This window comes from Oncorhynchus keta, chromosome 3, assembly GCF_023373465.1.
Source record: "Oncorhynchus keta strain PuntledgeMale-10-30-2019 chromosome 3, Oket_V2, whole genome shotgun sequence".
NCBI classification, from domain to species: domain Eukaryota; kingdom Metazoa; phylum Chordata; class Actinopteri; order Salmoniformes; family Salmonidae; genus Oncorhynchus; species Oncorhynchus keta.
Genome location: NC_068423.1, coordinates 35,055,830 through 35,070,202, shown reverse-complemented (window position 1 = coordinate 35,070,202; position 14,373 = coordinate 35,055,830). Strand labels below are relative to the sequence as shown.

The following is a 14,373-nucleotide window of genomic DNA, read 5'->3' as shown; positions in this document are numbered from 1 at the left end:
TTACTTACCAACAATGCAGTTTTAAGAAAAAAAGTATTGAAGTATTTACTGAAGTAAAACATAAATAAATGAAAGAAAAATAAGAAAAATAACATATAATTAAGGAGCAACAATAAAATAACAGTAACACGGCTATATTTAAATGTTTACCTTTATTTAACTAGGCAAGTCAGTTAAGAACATATTCTTATTTTCAATGAAGGCCTGGGAACAGTGGCTACGCTGTGGTTAGAGCAGGGTACCGGTACAGAGTCAATGTGGAGGATGTATACAGGGGGTACCGGTACAGAGTCAATGTGGAGGGTATATACAGGGGGTTATGGTACAGAGTCAATGTGGAGGGTATATACAGGGGGTACCGGTACAGAGTCAATGTAGAGGGTATATACAGGGGGTACCGGTACAGAGTCAATGAGGAGGCTATATACAGGGGGTACCGGTACAGAGTCAATGTGGAGGCTATATACAGGGGGCAGTAGTAGCAGCAGCAGTAGTAGTAGTAGTAGTAGTAGAGGCAGTAGTAGCAGTAGTAGTAGTAGTAGCAGTAGTAGTAGTAGTAGTAGTAGTAGTAGCAGCAGTAGTAGTAGTAGTAGTAGAGGCAGCAGTAGTAGTAGCAGTAGTAGTAGTAGCAGCAGTAGTAGTAGTAGTAGCAGTAGTAGTAGCAGCAGTAGTAGTAGTAACAGTAGTAGTAGTAGTAACAGTAGTAGTAGTAGTAGCAGCAGTAGAGGCAGCAGTAGTAGTAGTAGCAGTAGTAGTAGTAGTAGTAGTAGTAGAGGCAGTAGTAGTAGTAGTAGTAGTAGCAGCAGTAGAGGCAGTAGTAGCAGCAGTAGAGGCAGCAGTAGTAGTAGTAGTAGCAGTAGTAGTAGTAGCAGTAGTAGTAGTAGTAGTAGTAGTAGAGGCAGTAGTAGTAGTAGTAGTAGCAGCAGTAGTAGTAGTAGTAGCAGCAGTAGAGGCAGCAGTAGTAGTAGTAGTAGTAGCAGCTGCAGTAGTAGTAGTAGCAGTAGTAGTAGCAGCAGTGGTAGTAGTAGTAACAGTAGTAGTAGCTGCAGTAGTAGTAGTAACAGTAGTAGTAGTAGTAACAGTAGTAGTAGTAACAGTAGTAGTAGTAGCAGCAGCAGCAGTAGTAGAGGCAGCAGTAGTAGCTGTATTAGTAGCAGTAGTAATAGTAGCAGCAGTAGTAGTAGTAGTAGTAGCAGCAGCAGTAGTAGTAGAGGCAGCAGTAGTAGCTGTATTAGTAGCAGTAGTAGTAGTAGCAGCAGTAGTAGTAGTAGCAGTAATAGCAGTAGCAGCAATAATTGATTCAGTGTCTCGTTCCTTGCTGACTGTTGACAGCTGTATAGAATACATTGTATTACTAAGATGCTCAAACTTAACCTAAATCGATACACTCAGACACAAGCTTTATCCCTCATGCTGGCCCTGACCAAACCGCTAAGTTGTCCTCACTATAGCTGCACTTCTCCACATGGCCAGACTTCTAGTGGTCTTCTCCACCTGGCCAGACTTCTAGTGGTCTTCTCCACATGGCCAGACTTCTCACAGTCTTCTCCACGTGGCCAGACTTCTCACGGTCTTCTCCACATGGCCAGACTTCTAGAGGTCTTCTCCACATGACCAGACTTCTAGTGGTCTTCTCCACATGGCTCGACTTCTCGTGGTCTTCTCCACATGGCCAGACTTTTCATGGTCTTTTCCACATGGCCAGACTTCTTGCGGTCTTCTCCACATTGCCAGACTTCTCGTGGTCTTCTCCACATGGCCAGACTTCTCATGGTCTTCTCCACATGGCCAGACTTCTAGTGGTCTTCTCCACATGGCCAACTTCTCGTGGTCTTCTCCACATGGCTAGACTTCTAGAGGTCTTCTCCACATGGCCAGACTTCTCGTGGTCTTCTCTAAATGGCCATACTTCTCACAGTCTTCTCCACGTGGCCAGACTTCTCACGGTCTTCTCCACATGGCCAGACTTCTAGAGTTCTTCTCCACATGACCAGACTTTTAGTGGTCTTCTCCACATGGCCAGACTTCTCGTGGTCTTCTCCACATGGCCAGACTTTTCATGGTCTTTTCCACATGGCCAGACTTCTCGCAGTCTTCTCCACATGGCCAGACTTCTCGTGGTCTTCTCCACATGGCCAGACTTTTCATGGTCTTTTCCACATGGCCAGACTTCTTGCGGTCTTCTCCACATTGCCAGACTTCTCGTGGTCTTCTCCACATGGCCAGACTTCTCATGGTCTTCTCCACATGGCCAGACTTCTAGTGGTCTTCTCCACATGGCCAACTTCTCGTGGTCTTCTCCACATGGCTAGACTTCTAGAGGTCTTCTCCACATGGCCAGACTTCTCGTGGTCTTCTCTAAATGGCCAGACTTCTCACAGTCTTCTCCACGTGGCCAGACTTCTCACGGTCTTCTCCACATGGCCAGACTTCTAGAGGTCTTCTCCACATGACCAGACTTTTAGTGGTCTTCTCCACATGGCCAGACTTCTCGTGGTCTTCTCCACATGGCCAGACTTCTCATGGTCTTCTCCACATGGCAAGACTTCTCGTGGTCTTCTCCACATGGCCAGACTTCTCGTGGTCTTCTCCACATGGCCAGACTTCTCATGGTCTTCTCCACATGGCCAGACTTCTCATGGTCTTCTCCACATGGCCAGACTTCTCGTGGTCTTCTCCACATGGCCAGACTTCCCATGGTCTTCTCCACATGGCCAGACTTCTCACGTTCTTCTCCCCATCCTTGAAAAATGCCTTAAGTTCTGAAATAGACACCAAAGTCAACATACTGTACAAACAATTATCTAGGCTAAGTAATACTGTACAACATAATTAGCTAGCTAGCTAAACAACTAGCTAGCTAAATTGTAGTCAGTAGCTAGCTAAACAACTAGCTAGCTAAAGTGTAGTCAGTGGCTAGCTAAACAACTAGCTAGCTAAAGTGTAGTCAGTGGCTAGCTAAACAACTAGCTAGCTAAAGTGTAGTCATTGGCTAGCTAAACAACTAGCTCGCTAAATTGTAGTCAGTGGCTAGCTAAACAACTAGCTAGCTAAAGTGTAGTCAGTGGCTAGCTAAACAACTAGCTAGTTAAAGTGTAGTCAGTGGCTAGCTAAACAACTAGCTAGCTAAAGTGTAGTCAGTGGCTAGCTAAACAACTAGCTAGCTAAATTGTAGTCAGTGGCTAGCTAAACAACTAGCTAGCTAAAGTGTAGTCAGTGGCTAGCTAAACAACTAGCTAGCTAAATTGTAGTCAGTGGCTAGCTAAACAACTAGCTAGCTAAAGTGTAGTCAGTGGCTAGCTAAACAACTAGCTAGCTAAATTGTAGTCAGTGGCTAGCTAAACAACTAGCTAGCTAAAGTGTAGTCAGTGGCTAGCTAAACAACTAGCTAGCTAAATTGTAGTCAGTGGCTAGCTAAACAACTAGCTAGCTAAAGTGTAGTCAGTGGCTAGCTAAACAACTAGCTAGCTAAAGTGTAGTCAGTGGCTAGCTAAACAACTAGCTAGCTAAATTGTAGTCAGTGGCTAGCTAAACAACTAGCTAGCTAAAGTGTAGTCAGTGGCTAGCTAAACAACTAGCTAGCTAAATTGTAGTCAGTGGCTCGCTAAGACATGGAAAGGGCATGGAAGAAGTTCAACACTTTATTCAATGTACTCATCATGGATTGGGTAAAGGCTCTGGTCACGCTGGTGAACATGTACAGGAGCTTTCTGCGGGAATTTGTAGTCTTCTCGAGGTCTTCTCTGTTTCTAATCAGCATTTCAACATTTTGACAATGAATTGAGGAGAATATATTGATAAAAGTCACCTTGTCCGAGAATGACACGTTACTCAAAATGTCACGCCAAGATAAACCTTCACTTAATCTGAAGTGTTTGTCAAATTCACCCAGTGAAAAATGTTTGGTGGAAAGACAATTGGAACCATTTCTGTGTTTGACCAGTAGGTTTTATGGGTATTAGAACACTGTGGGACTCTATAGGCTACCAGTACAGTAAGTGCCACTGACTGCTGGTCAGCTTTCTTGACTTGGACATTAATTTTTGCCAACACATGGCTAACCTTTGTTTAACCAGCTGCTCTTAGGCTTGGAGTTACCTTTCTATATTTAGATATAAAAAAAAAATTTAAGCTTTATTTAACCAGGCAAGTCAGTTAAGAACATATTCTTATTTTCAATGACGGCCTGTTCAGGGGCAGAATGACAGATTTGTACCTTGTCAGCTCGGGGGTTTGAACTCGCAACCTTCCGGTTACTAGTCCAACGCTCTAACCACTAGGCTACCTACCGTCCCTACACTCTAACCACTAGGCTACGCTGCCCCCTCTACACTCTAACCACTAGGCTACCGCCCCCATATAATACGCTATGTTAGAGTTTACCCTTCCTCTTCCAATTATAACGTGTGGAGGTCAAAATAATGAACAATTATCTACCAAATCTATTCATTTTAAAATGTTGATTACTTCTGCTTTCTATAATCATTCACTTGATAATAAGACAATTTGTTTTTGTTAATATATAATGGTCCCTGGGTTGCCGGTTTGCCTAGGAGGGGGTAAGAAAAGCCCCCTGCTCTAAGTCAATTCAAACATATCCCCACAGTATTCAGGAAATCCATGACTGAGGGTAGGCATCAAAATATCTCTCTACCTGCTCCCTTTGGCATTGTGTAGTAAGTAGCCTTGTGGACTTGCATATATTGAATGGTATTTTCATGCACAACTTAAGTAGTATGTAACTCATCAACACACATTTAAATTATTTTCACAATTGAATGTATAGATAAAACAGAAGCCTTTTAATAACTTGGGAAAGACATTTTAAACTAAAACAGTCTTGCTTTTTGATAACGTATTCATATTAGGGAATTCCCAAACCCGCTCACACAGTTAATAGTCTAACATGGAAGTAGATGATTCAATTAGCCCTTTGAATTTATGAATGATTGATACAACATTACATTCAGTTTAGTCTAGTGCCGTACAGAATGAGATATTAAAATGGAAGCATCCCGCCCGTCCAAATTCAGAATGACTAACAATATCCGTCTCCACAGCATTGCTCTATCAGTAAACCAGACTATTTCAGGGCCCATATGTATGAAGCATCATGGTCTGTGTTTACACAGGCAGCCCAATTCTGATATCTTTTCCACTAACATGTCTTTTGACCAATCACTTAGGATCTTTTCATATCAGATCATTTTCAGAACTGATCTGATTGGTGAAAATACCAATTAGTGTGTAAACACAGCATTAGAGTAGGAGAACTGGTTTTGCCTTTAATATCAAAATTAGGATCATATGGACAGGGAATATCTGACCCTAGATCAGCAGCACTACCTTGAGATGCTTGATACATTTGTCCCTAGGAAGCACATTCTTCATGTGGGTCTTCTAGAAGGTGTATCCAGGGAGCTTGTTAACTACCAGCTCAGAGACATGTTGCTACTCATTACTGAACCCCAGAGAACCCAGTTCATCTATAGCTTCTTTAGCTAGCTCTCCTGCCTCCTCAGTTAGCTAGCTCTCCTGCCTCCTCAGTTAGCTAGCTCTCCTGCCTCCTCAGTTAGCTAGCTCTCCTGCCTCCTCAGTTAGCTAGCTCTCCTGCCTCCTCAGTTAGCTAGCTCTCCTGCCTCCTCAGTTAGCTAGCTCTCCTGCCTCCTCAGTTAGCTAGCTCTCCTGCCTCCTCAGTTAGCTAGCTCTCCTGCCTCCTCAGTTAGCTAGCTCTCCTGCCTCCTCAGTTAGCTAGCTCTCCTGCCTCCTCAGTTCGCTAGCTCTCCTGCCTCCTCAGTTAGCTAGCTCTCCTGCCTCCTCAGTTAGCTAGCTCTCCTGCCTCCTCAGTTAGCTAGCTCTCCTGCCTCCTCAGTTAACTAGCTCTCCTGCCTCCTCAGTTAGCTAGCTCTCCTGCCTCCTCAGTTAGCTAGCTCTCCTGCCTCCTCAGTTAGCTAGCTCTCCTGCCTCCTCAGTTAGCTAGCTCTCCTGCCTTCTCAGTTAGCTAGCTCTCCTGCCTCCTCAGTTAGCTAGCTCTCCTCTCTCCTCAGTTAGCTCCTCTCCTCTCTGCTCAGTTAGCTCCTCTCCTCTCTCCTCAGTTAGCTCCTCTCCTGCCTCCTCAGATAGCTCCTCTCCTGCCTCCTCAGATAGCTCCTCTTCTATATCTTCAGCCTTGTGGGACTCATGTGAGGAGTTGTAGTCAGTAGAGATGCAGGTGTCTACAGAGTACCCCCTGTCCTTAGTGTGGATGGAGTCAGTGTGGGTGTCTACAGAGTACCCCCTGTCCTTAGTGTGGATAGAGTCAGTGTGGGTGTCTACAGAGTACCCCCTGTCTGACCTACTCTTCTTAGTGTGGATGGAGTCAGTGTGGGTGTCTACAGAGTACCCCCTGTCCTTAGTGTGGATAGAGTCAGTGTGGGTGTCTACAGAGTACCCCCTGTCTGACCTACTGTTCTTAGTGTGGATGGAGTCAGTGTGGGTGTCTGAGTATCCCCTGTCTGACCTACTGTTCTTAGTGTGGATAGAGTCAGTGTGGGTGTCTACAGAGTACCCCCTGTCTGACCTACTGTTCTTAGTGTGGATGGAGTCAGTGTGGGTGTCTACAGAGTACCCCCTGTCTGACCTACTCTTCTTAGTGCGGATGGAGTCAGTGTGGGTGTCTACAGAGTACCCCCTGTCCTTAGTGTGGATAGAGTCAGTGTGGGTGTCTACAGAGTACCCCTGTCTGACCTACTGTTCTTAGTGTGGATGGAGTCAGTGTGGGTGTCTAGGAATACCCCTGTCCTTAGTGTGGATAGAGTCAGTGTGGGTGTCTACAGAGTACCCCCTGTCTTAGCTAGCTCTCCTGCCTCCTCAGTTAGCTAGCTCTCCTCTCTCCTCAGTTAGCTCCTCTCCTCTCTGCTCAGTTAGCTCCTCTCCTCTCTCCTCAGTTAGCTCCTCTCCTGCCTCCTCAGATAGCTCCTCTCCTGCCTCCTCAGATAGCTCCTCTTCTATATCTTCAGCCTTGTGGGACTCATGTGAGGAGTTGTAGTCAGTAGAGATGCAGGTGTCTCAGAGTACCCCTGTCCTTAGTGTGGATGGAGTCAGTGTGGGTGTCTACAGAGTACCCCTGTCTTTAGTGTGGATAGAGTCAGTGTGGGTGTCTACAGAGTACCCCCAGTCTGACCTACTCTTCTTAGTGCGGATGGAGTCAGTGTGGGTGTCTACAGAGTACCCCCTGTCCTTAGTGTGGATAGAGTCAGTGTGGGTGTCTACAGAGTACCCCCTGTCTGACCTACTGTTCTTAGTGTGGATGGAGTCAGTGTGGGTGTCTACAGAGTATCCCTGTCTGACCTACTGTTCTTAGTGTGGATAGAGTCAGTGTGGGTGTCTACAGAGTACCCCTGTCTGACCTACTGTTCTTAGTGTGGATGGAGTCAGTGTGGGTGTCTACAGAGTACCCCCTGTCTGACCTACTCTTCTTAGTGTGGATGGAGTCAGTGTGGGTGTCTACAGAGTACCCCCTGTCCTTAGTGTGGATAGAGTCAGTGTGGGTGTCTACAGAGTACCCCCTGTCTGACCTACTGTTCTTAGTGTGGATAGAGTCAGTGTGGGTGTCTACAGAATACCCCCTGTCCTTAGTGTGGATAGAGTCAGTGTGGGTGTCTACAGAGTACCCCCTGTCTGACCTACTGTCCTTAGTGTGGATAGAGTCAGTGTGGGTGTCTACAGAGTACCCCCTGTCCTTAGTGTGGATAGAGTCAGTGTGGGTGTCTACAGAGTACCCCCTGTTCTTAGTGTGGATAGAGTCAGTGTGGGTGTCTACAGAATACCCCCTGTTCTTAGTGTGGATAGAGTCAGTGTGGGTGTCTACAGAGTACCCACTGTCCTTAGTGTGGATAGAGTCAGTGTGGGTGTCTACAGAGTACCCCCTGTCCTTAGTGTGGATAGAGTCAGTGTGGGTGTCTACAGAATACCCCCTGTTCTTAGTGTGGATAGAGTCAGTGTGGGTGTCTACAGAGTACCCCTGTCCTTAGTGTGGATAGAGTCAGTGTGGGTGTCTACAGAGTACCCCCTGTCCTTAGTGTGGATAGAGTCAGTGTGGGTGTCTACAGAGTACCCCCTGTCCTTAGTGTGGATAGAGTCAGTGTGGGTGTCTACAGAGTACCCCTGTCTGACCTACTGTTCTTAGTGTGGATAGAGTCAGTGTGGGTGTCTACAGAGTACCCCCTGTCCTTAGTGTGGATAGAGTCAGTGTGGGTGTCTACAGAATACCCCCTGTTCTTAGTGTGGATAGAGTCAGTGTGGGTGTCTACAGAGTATCCTCTGTCCTTAGTGTGGATAGAGTCAGTGTGGGTGTCTACAGAATACCCCCTGTCCTTAGTGTGGATAGAGTCAGTGTGGGTGTCTACAGAGTATCCTCTGTCTGGTGCTCTGTCCTTGGGTTCTTTGGGGATGTCGCCAGTATGGATGTCACGGAGTTGGCTTGATGCTCTAAGACTCTTGGCTCCCTGAGACCAAGTGCCACCAGGCCGGTCGGTTGAGGTTCTTCTAGCCCCAGAACCAGACCTCATGGCTCCTCCACTACAAGGTCTCGCTGCCAGCTGAGTTCTAGAGCGGACTGAGTGTATGGATGCAGGCGTGTCTCCAACACTGTTGTCAGAGGAGACGCTAAGGACTGAGGCCTGGGTACGAGGTCTGATGACGTGAGTGTTCATCAGGGAGCGCTGGGGAGACGTCTCAGCTTTAACAGGAACAGGAAGAGGCGGAGCCACTCTTCTTCTCTGGCTTCTCTCTGAGACACTGGAGCCGTCAGAGTTATGGTCACCTGACACTCGGCTCCTCCTCTTGTCCCTGGTCCCACCCCCAACAGGCTCAGGGCTCCTCCCCTAGTCTTCCCACCCCCAACAGGCTCAGGGCTCCTCCCCCTAGTCTTCTCACCCCCAACAGGCTCAGGGCTCCTCCCCCTAGTCTTCTCACCCCCAACAGGCTCAGGGCTCCTCCCCCTAATCCTCCCACCCCCAACAGGCTCAGGGCTCCTCCCCCTAGTCCTACCTGAAACAGGTTCAGGGCTCCTCCCCCTAGTCTTCCCACCCCCAACAGGTTCAGGGCTCCTCCCCCTAATCTTCCCACCCCCAACAGGCTCAGGGCTACTCCCCCTACTCTTCCGACCTCCAACAGGCTCAGGGCTCCTCCACCTAGTCCTACCTGAAACAGGCTCAGGGCTACTCCCCCTACTCTTCCCACCTCCAACAGGCTCGGGGCTCCTCCCCCTAGTCCTACCTGAAACAGGTTCAGGGCTACTGAGAAGGTCAGTTGAAGGTGAGAACCCGTCACCATCAGTAGGGTCTAGACTGCTGAAGTCATCCAGGTATTCTACTGCCCCCACACTGTCCAACCTATCACTGCTGGAGGCTGAGTGGGGGTGTTTGAGTCTGGGGCTTCTTCTGGTGTCTGACATGTGGGGCTTGTGGCCAGAGTCTAAAAGGTGTGGTCTGGGTTTGGAGCCTCTTGGAGTCTCATCCCCGTCTCCTCCGCTGTCAGAGTCAGCATGGTCGTACTCTCCACTCCGTAACACCTCCTCTGTGTGATCAACACTGGGAATATGCACCCACAGTTTACTGTGACTGTCCTGCTTGGAATGGGACGATGGTTTCTGTTTTGGTAATCTTTGGGAGGAGTCATCTCTCTTACAGTAAAAATCCTCTGCATTGACACTAGTTGTGAATGTGTTTGTTAGTTCCTGCTGGGTTCCTGTTGAGATGTTTCCCTGCCGTCCACGGTCTCTGTCTAGGCTACTTATCGAAGTCGCAATGTCCTCATTTAGAATATCATTCCTATTGAGTAGCTTCCTCCCATCTATAGGTTTATCCGTTTGTCTGTTAGTGTTATTGGACTTCCTGCTATGACCCTTGGTCTTGAGTGTCTGTTTGTCTGTCTGTTGCTTTCTGCACTCATGGAGGTGGCATTTCATCCCACAAGGTTGAACCGGCTTCATTCTTAGGCGGAACGTTTTTGTCATTCCAAAACCTAACTTCTTCTTGGGAGAGGACTTGGACACTGTATTGCCACTCATTGTATTCTCCCCGTTTGTTTTTCTGATAGAAGTGTGTGTGGTAGTGCTGCATTGTTCCTGAAGAGGCCTGTTCTTCACTCTGGGGCTAGGTCCGACCCATAGTTCAGGAACCACTGGGCAAGGAGACTGCCTGCCTCTCTGTGGTGATGTTGTGGTGTCTCGTGGGCCCTGGGACTGAGGCCAGTCCGCCTGTCAGAATCACAATCACCTTTATTCATCAAACACATTCACATATACACAGAATTTGACTTGGCTAAATGCCAGCAATAGACACAAATATACAGGCAGAATAAAGACAGAAGAAATGACACAATGTACATACAGTATCATACCTGTCCATTAGAAGGCTCTGTCAGTGGCCTGTAGATCCATGCTAGGTTGGGGTGGACTGAAAAGATCTGCTGTAGCTGGGTCTGACTCTGTCCACTCAGCTGGGCGAGCTCAACTAGCAAGGTGTTCAATAGAGGGAACGGTCTCAGAGCCTCCCCTAAGATAGATGCCGTCTGCTGGGGTTGGTGCTGTCCCCTCTCTTCCCTGCCTCTAGACTCCATAACCACATCCTGTCTCTGTCTACACCTGTGGTCTGTAGCAGGAACCTGTGTCTCATCAGGTGTCTCCTCATTCCCCAAGTCCAGATCCTCTACCCTGAGAGACTCCATGTCTAACACCCTGTAGTGGCCTGGTTCATTTTCCTGTTGTTGTTCTACAGAACTGCTGTAGTAAAGAGGTGGGGGCTGAACACAGAGGCTTCCCTCATCATGCTCCTCATCGATAGCAGCCACTCTGAGTGTTCGGTGATGCTGCTTGCTTCTAGAATGTTCTGTTTGAGTGCCAGTTGAAACTGGAACAGTCTGCCGTGCTTCCGACACCACTATCTCACTGGGCTTGTCATTTATATGAATATTCTGATAAAGGACCTTGGAAGGCCTGTTGTCATGTTGCATCGTTCCTTTCCCACGATCGACCTGTAAATGTTCTATTGGTTTCATAGATTCCGTCCCGTGTGTAATACCAACTGGCAATACCCTGTTATCAGGTATATGTGGTAATGAACTACTTCCCAGACTGAACAGATTATACCCCAAAGAAAGAACACCTATTTTCTCTCCCATGAGATTAAATAAATCAACAAGTCCTTTCTCTCCTTGGGAAGAGGGAGAGGAGATACCATGCACCTCCACATCGCACCTGATACAGTCTATCAACCTGACCAGAGACACCAGCGAGCTGCCTATCAACGTGGGAACCTCTCCCCTCATATCCAGGACCACGGCATGCAGAGGAGTGTTAGATAGGTGGGTGTGGAGGGAGTCCAGGTGGGTTTTGAACAAACACGACTTGCCTTTGTTGAAAGGGTATTTAAACGTGTCGTGGGCTTGATAGAGCTGGTTTTCCTTCTCGATGTCCTCGTCCTCATGGTGCCGTTGATCTCGCAGTGGAGTAGACGTTTCTGGTTGATAGATGAGCAGAGTTGGGAAGTCCAGTAGTCTCACACCGAGGGCTAATTCATCTGAATAATTTAGACATTTTCTGGTTTTGTCTATTCTGATATATTCCACCAATAGTTCGAAAGAAAAGAGAGTTTCGTTGTTATTTAATTGCTCTGTCATTGTGCCATTGCGACAGGTGTCCGAGCAACAAGAATTTGACAGATTCACTCTCAGCCCAGAGTTGCCAGTGATACCATTCTGAATGGAGATCCCTCGTTGAATGAATTGGTTAAACATCAATCAGACCCCTTAGAAAGAAAACAACGTTTGGTTTTTGTATAATTTACGAGAGAATCACAGCTGAAATGGAGGAGAAAATCCGTAAATTAGCCTGTCAGCACCGATAACACACAAGCTTCTTCATCTCCGTGGAAACAAACTGGTCTCCGTCACGCATCTTTTATGTCACGTGATGCCAGAGGATTCTGGGAATAGTAGTTTTCAGTCCTGACCACGTTAAAAAATGGTGAGTAATGTTACATTTGCAGATTTATTAGGAGTCATATTGAGCTACAAATGCACATTAATAACACATTTAAAAAATATATAACTAACTATCTATACTAATAACCTAGGAAATGTATCCTTAAAGCAAATAATATAACACAATAGAATAGAATATAACTCAATATCCTTTATGGACAAATAGCATAGAGAAAAATGATAGCATATTAGAGACTTAATTTGACCGTATAGTATTGTTTTTATTTCCTTAATAAAACAAGTTGGAGCCATTTTCCTGCAGCTCGCCAGTTGGTGCCACTGTGGGGCTTTATTCAGACATAGGCTATGATATGCCGATTGCTTTAAATAAATATATATATACAAATGTAATGTCTATTATCCAGAATATAGGGCTATTCCATTTGGGCCTGCTATTTTGTGCCTTATTCTCACAACCAGAGATACATCTCCGTCAGTGTCACACCTCGCCGTTATTCTCTCTTTTCACAGTACAGACTTCAGTGATTGAATTACAATTATTAACAAATACACTTCCTCTGTTCTCTTCTCCGCTTGTGTGTTTGACTGGATCTCTCTATTCCCACAAATCATCACATGAAGGAAGGCGGAGGGAGGAGCTATCCGTCAGCGGTGGCACCCTGCTCTGCTCCGCTGTCATCGCGGACGAAAGCGGTCTCTAGATGGATATCACACCGAACAGCAGCCGGAGAGAGGAGAGAGAGGGTCTATGGAACTTCACACGTTGGAGCGTTTCTGTGGATGAACACGGTTTAATCTGTAGACAAGGATAATAACCATCTCGTCTATTTTCCCGAATATTAGCCTTTTCTTCTGCTGCTCAAGTGAAAGGTAATGGCACAGATGTTCTTCCTACTGTTCTCCCAATAACGGAATAACGGAATAGTGTGTCGGGGTATGTTCTTCCGACTGTTCTCCCCAATAACGGAATAGTGTGTCGAAGTATGTTCTTCCTACTGTTCTCCCCAATAACGGAATAGAGTGTCGGGGTATGTTCTTCCTACTGTTCTCCCCAATAACGGAATAGAGTGTCGGGGTATGTTCTGGCGTCCAGGTACAGCTCCTCTATTATAGCCCTCATAATTCTATTGTCCGTTTGTAGAAGAAAAATGTTTGACAGTGTCAGTGGGGTAGTGAGACAACTTGTCCGAGACATATTGTTGTTTGGTGTAATTATGTGTAGACTATGATAATCCCAGTCGAAAAAGCCATTGACAGAAACACGGAGTATAATCGTGGTAACTTTTTACACACCACAGTTAAAGTTTCCAGTGCACAAACTGGTGTGATCTACTGCTGCCACTATGAGCAGACAGGCTTGTTATTACAACTATTTGACAGATGATTTGATGCATCTCTACTACACACAGAGTTTATATGCGTTGCTTCCCAGTAGTATAATGAGTTTCCAGATGTACAGTACAGAGAGCCATTGTCCTAGTGATCCTTTGTTGAGGTTGATGATAAAACCACGTGTCATGTCCATAATGGCTATAGCCTATTATCAATTAATAATATATTGGTTGGAGATTCTCACTTGGAAATATATTATTCTAAAGTATTGTGAATAGTATACGATACCTGGTGTAATGTTTGTCTCTCAGCTGGTGGTATCTTTTATTCTATGGTGGTAATACTTCCCTGAGACGGACAGGGGGCGATGAAGACCTCAATCAATGTCTGACATCATAGCCTACCTACCTGCAGTCCCTCACACTACAACTCTACTCACAGGTTGAGACCCAAATGGCACCCTATTCCCTTTTTAGTGCGCTAACCTGGACCCACAGAGAACTCTGGTCTAAATAGTGCACTCTAGGGAGTATGGAACCATTGGGATGCAACCATAGTCTCCGAACAAAGACCAGGTGTTTATCAGTAGACAGGAATGTACCAACCTAGTTCTATATCAGTAGACAGGAATGTACCAACCTAGTTCTATATCAGTAGACAGGAATGTACCAACCTAGTTCTATATCAGTAGACAGGAATGTACCAACCTAGTTCTATATCAGTAGACAGGAATGTACCAACCTAGTTCTATATCAGTAGACAGGAATGTACCAACCTAGTTCTATATCAGTAGACAGGAATGTACCAACCTAGTTCTATATCAGTAGACAGGAATGTACCAACCTAGTTCTATATCAGTAGACAGGAATGTACCAACCTAGTTCTATATCAGTAGACAGGAATGTACCAACCTAGTTCTATATCAGTAGACAGGAATGTACCAACCTAGTTCTATATCAGTAGACAATGTACCAACCTAGTTCTAATGTAGACCAACCTAGTTCTATATCAGTAGTTCTACAGTAGAATGTACCAACCTAGTTCTATATCAGTAGA

General features: G+C 46.1%; 2 protein-coding genes across 13 annotated transcripts; both read right to left on the bottom strand.

The window, feature by feature from the left end:
- Positions 1-3,628: 3,628 nt before the first annotated feature.
- Positions 3,629-8,883, bottom strand: LOC127915963 (clumping factor A-like). 12 transcript variants are annotated; one of them, XM_052496944.1, is made up of 4 exons: positions 8,155-8,883; positions 7,389-7,448; positions 6,500-6,619; positions 3,629-6,334 (listed from the first exon to the last, which is right to left on the bottom strand). In XM_052496944.1, the coding sequence occupies exons 1-4, from the start codon at positions 8,691-8,693 to the stop codon at positions 6,019-6,021; spliced, it is 1,035 nt and encodes a 344-aa protein (XP_052352904.1). In that variant the 5' UTR covers positions 8,694-8,883; the 3' UTR covers positions 3,629-6,018. The 12 variants fall into 12 exon arrangements, 7 of the variants coding, with proteins under 7 accessions (XP_052352904.1, XP_052352907.1, XP_052352920.1 ...); XM_052496947.1 differs by having other exon boundaries at positions 6,560-6,619; XR_008093157.1 differs by lacking the exons at positions 7,389-7,448; positions 8,155-8,883 and adding an exon at positions 7,330-7,374.
- Positions 8,693-12,000, bottom strand: map10 (microtubule associated protein 10). The gene is made up of 2 exons (XM_035768622.2): positions 10,384-12,000; positions 8,693-10,240 (listed from the first exon to the last, which is right to left on the bottom strand). The coding sequence occupies exons 1-2, from the start codon at positions 11,776-11,778 to the stop codon at positions 8,693-8,695; spliced, it is 2,943 nt and encodes a 980-aa protein (XP_035624515.2). The 5' UTR covers positions 11,779-12,000.
- Positions 12,001-14,373: the final 2,373 nt, after the last annotated feature.

Excerpts from the sequence above, each read along its gene's own strand:
- LOC127915963 (XM_052496944.1), bottom strand. The coding sequence starts at position 8,693 with ATGAACACTCACGTCATCAGACCTCGTACCCAGGCCTCAGTCCTTAGC. Across the intron at positions 7,449-8,154 it reads ATCCACACTAAGAACAGTAG|GTCAGACAGGGGGTACTCTG; the intron begins GTCAGACAGGGG and ends TAAGAAGAGTAG. Across the intron at positions 6,335-6,499 it reads ATCCACACTAAGAACAGTAG|GTCAGACAGGGGGTACTCTG; the intron begins GTCAGACAGGGG and ends TAAGAAGAGTAG.
- map10 (XM_035768622.2), bottom strand. The coding sequence starts at position 11,778 with ATGTTTAACCAATTCATTCAACGAGGGATCTCCATTCAGAATGGTATC. Across the intron at positions 10,241-10,383 it reads CAGAGCCTTCTAATGGACAG|GCGGACTGGCCTCAGTCCCA; the intron begins GTATGATACTGT and ends TGATTCTGACAG.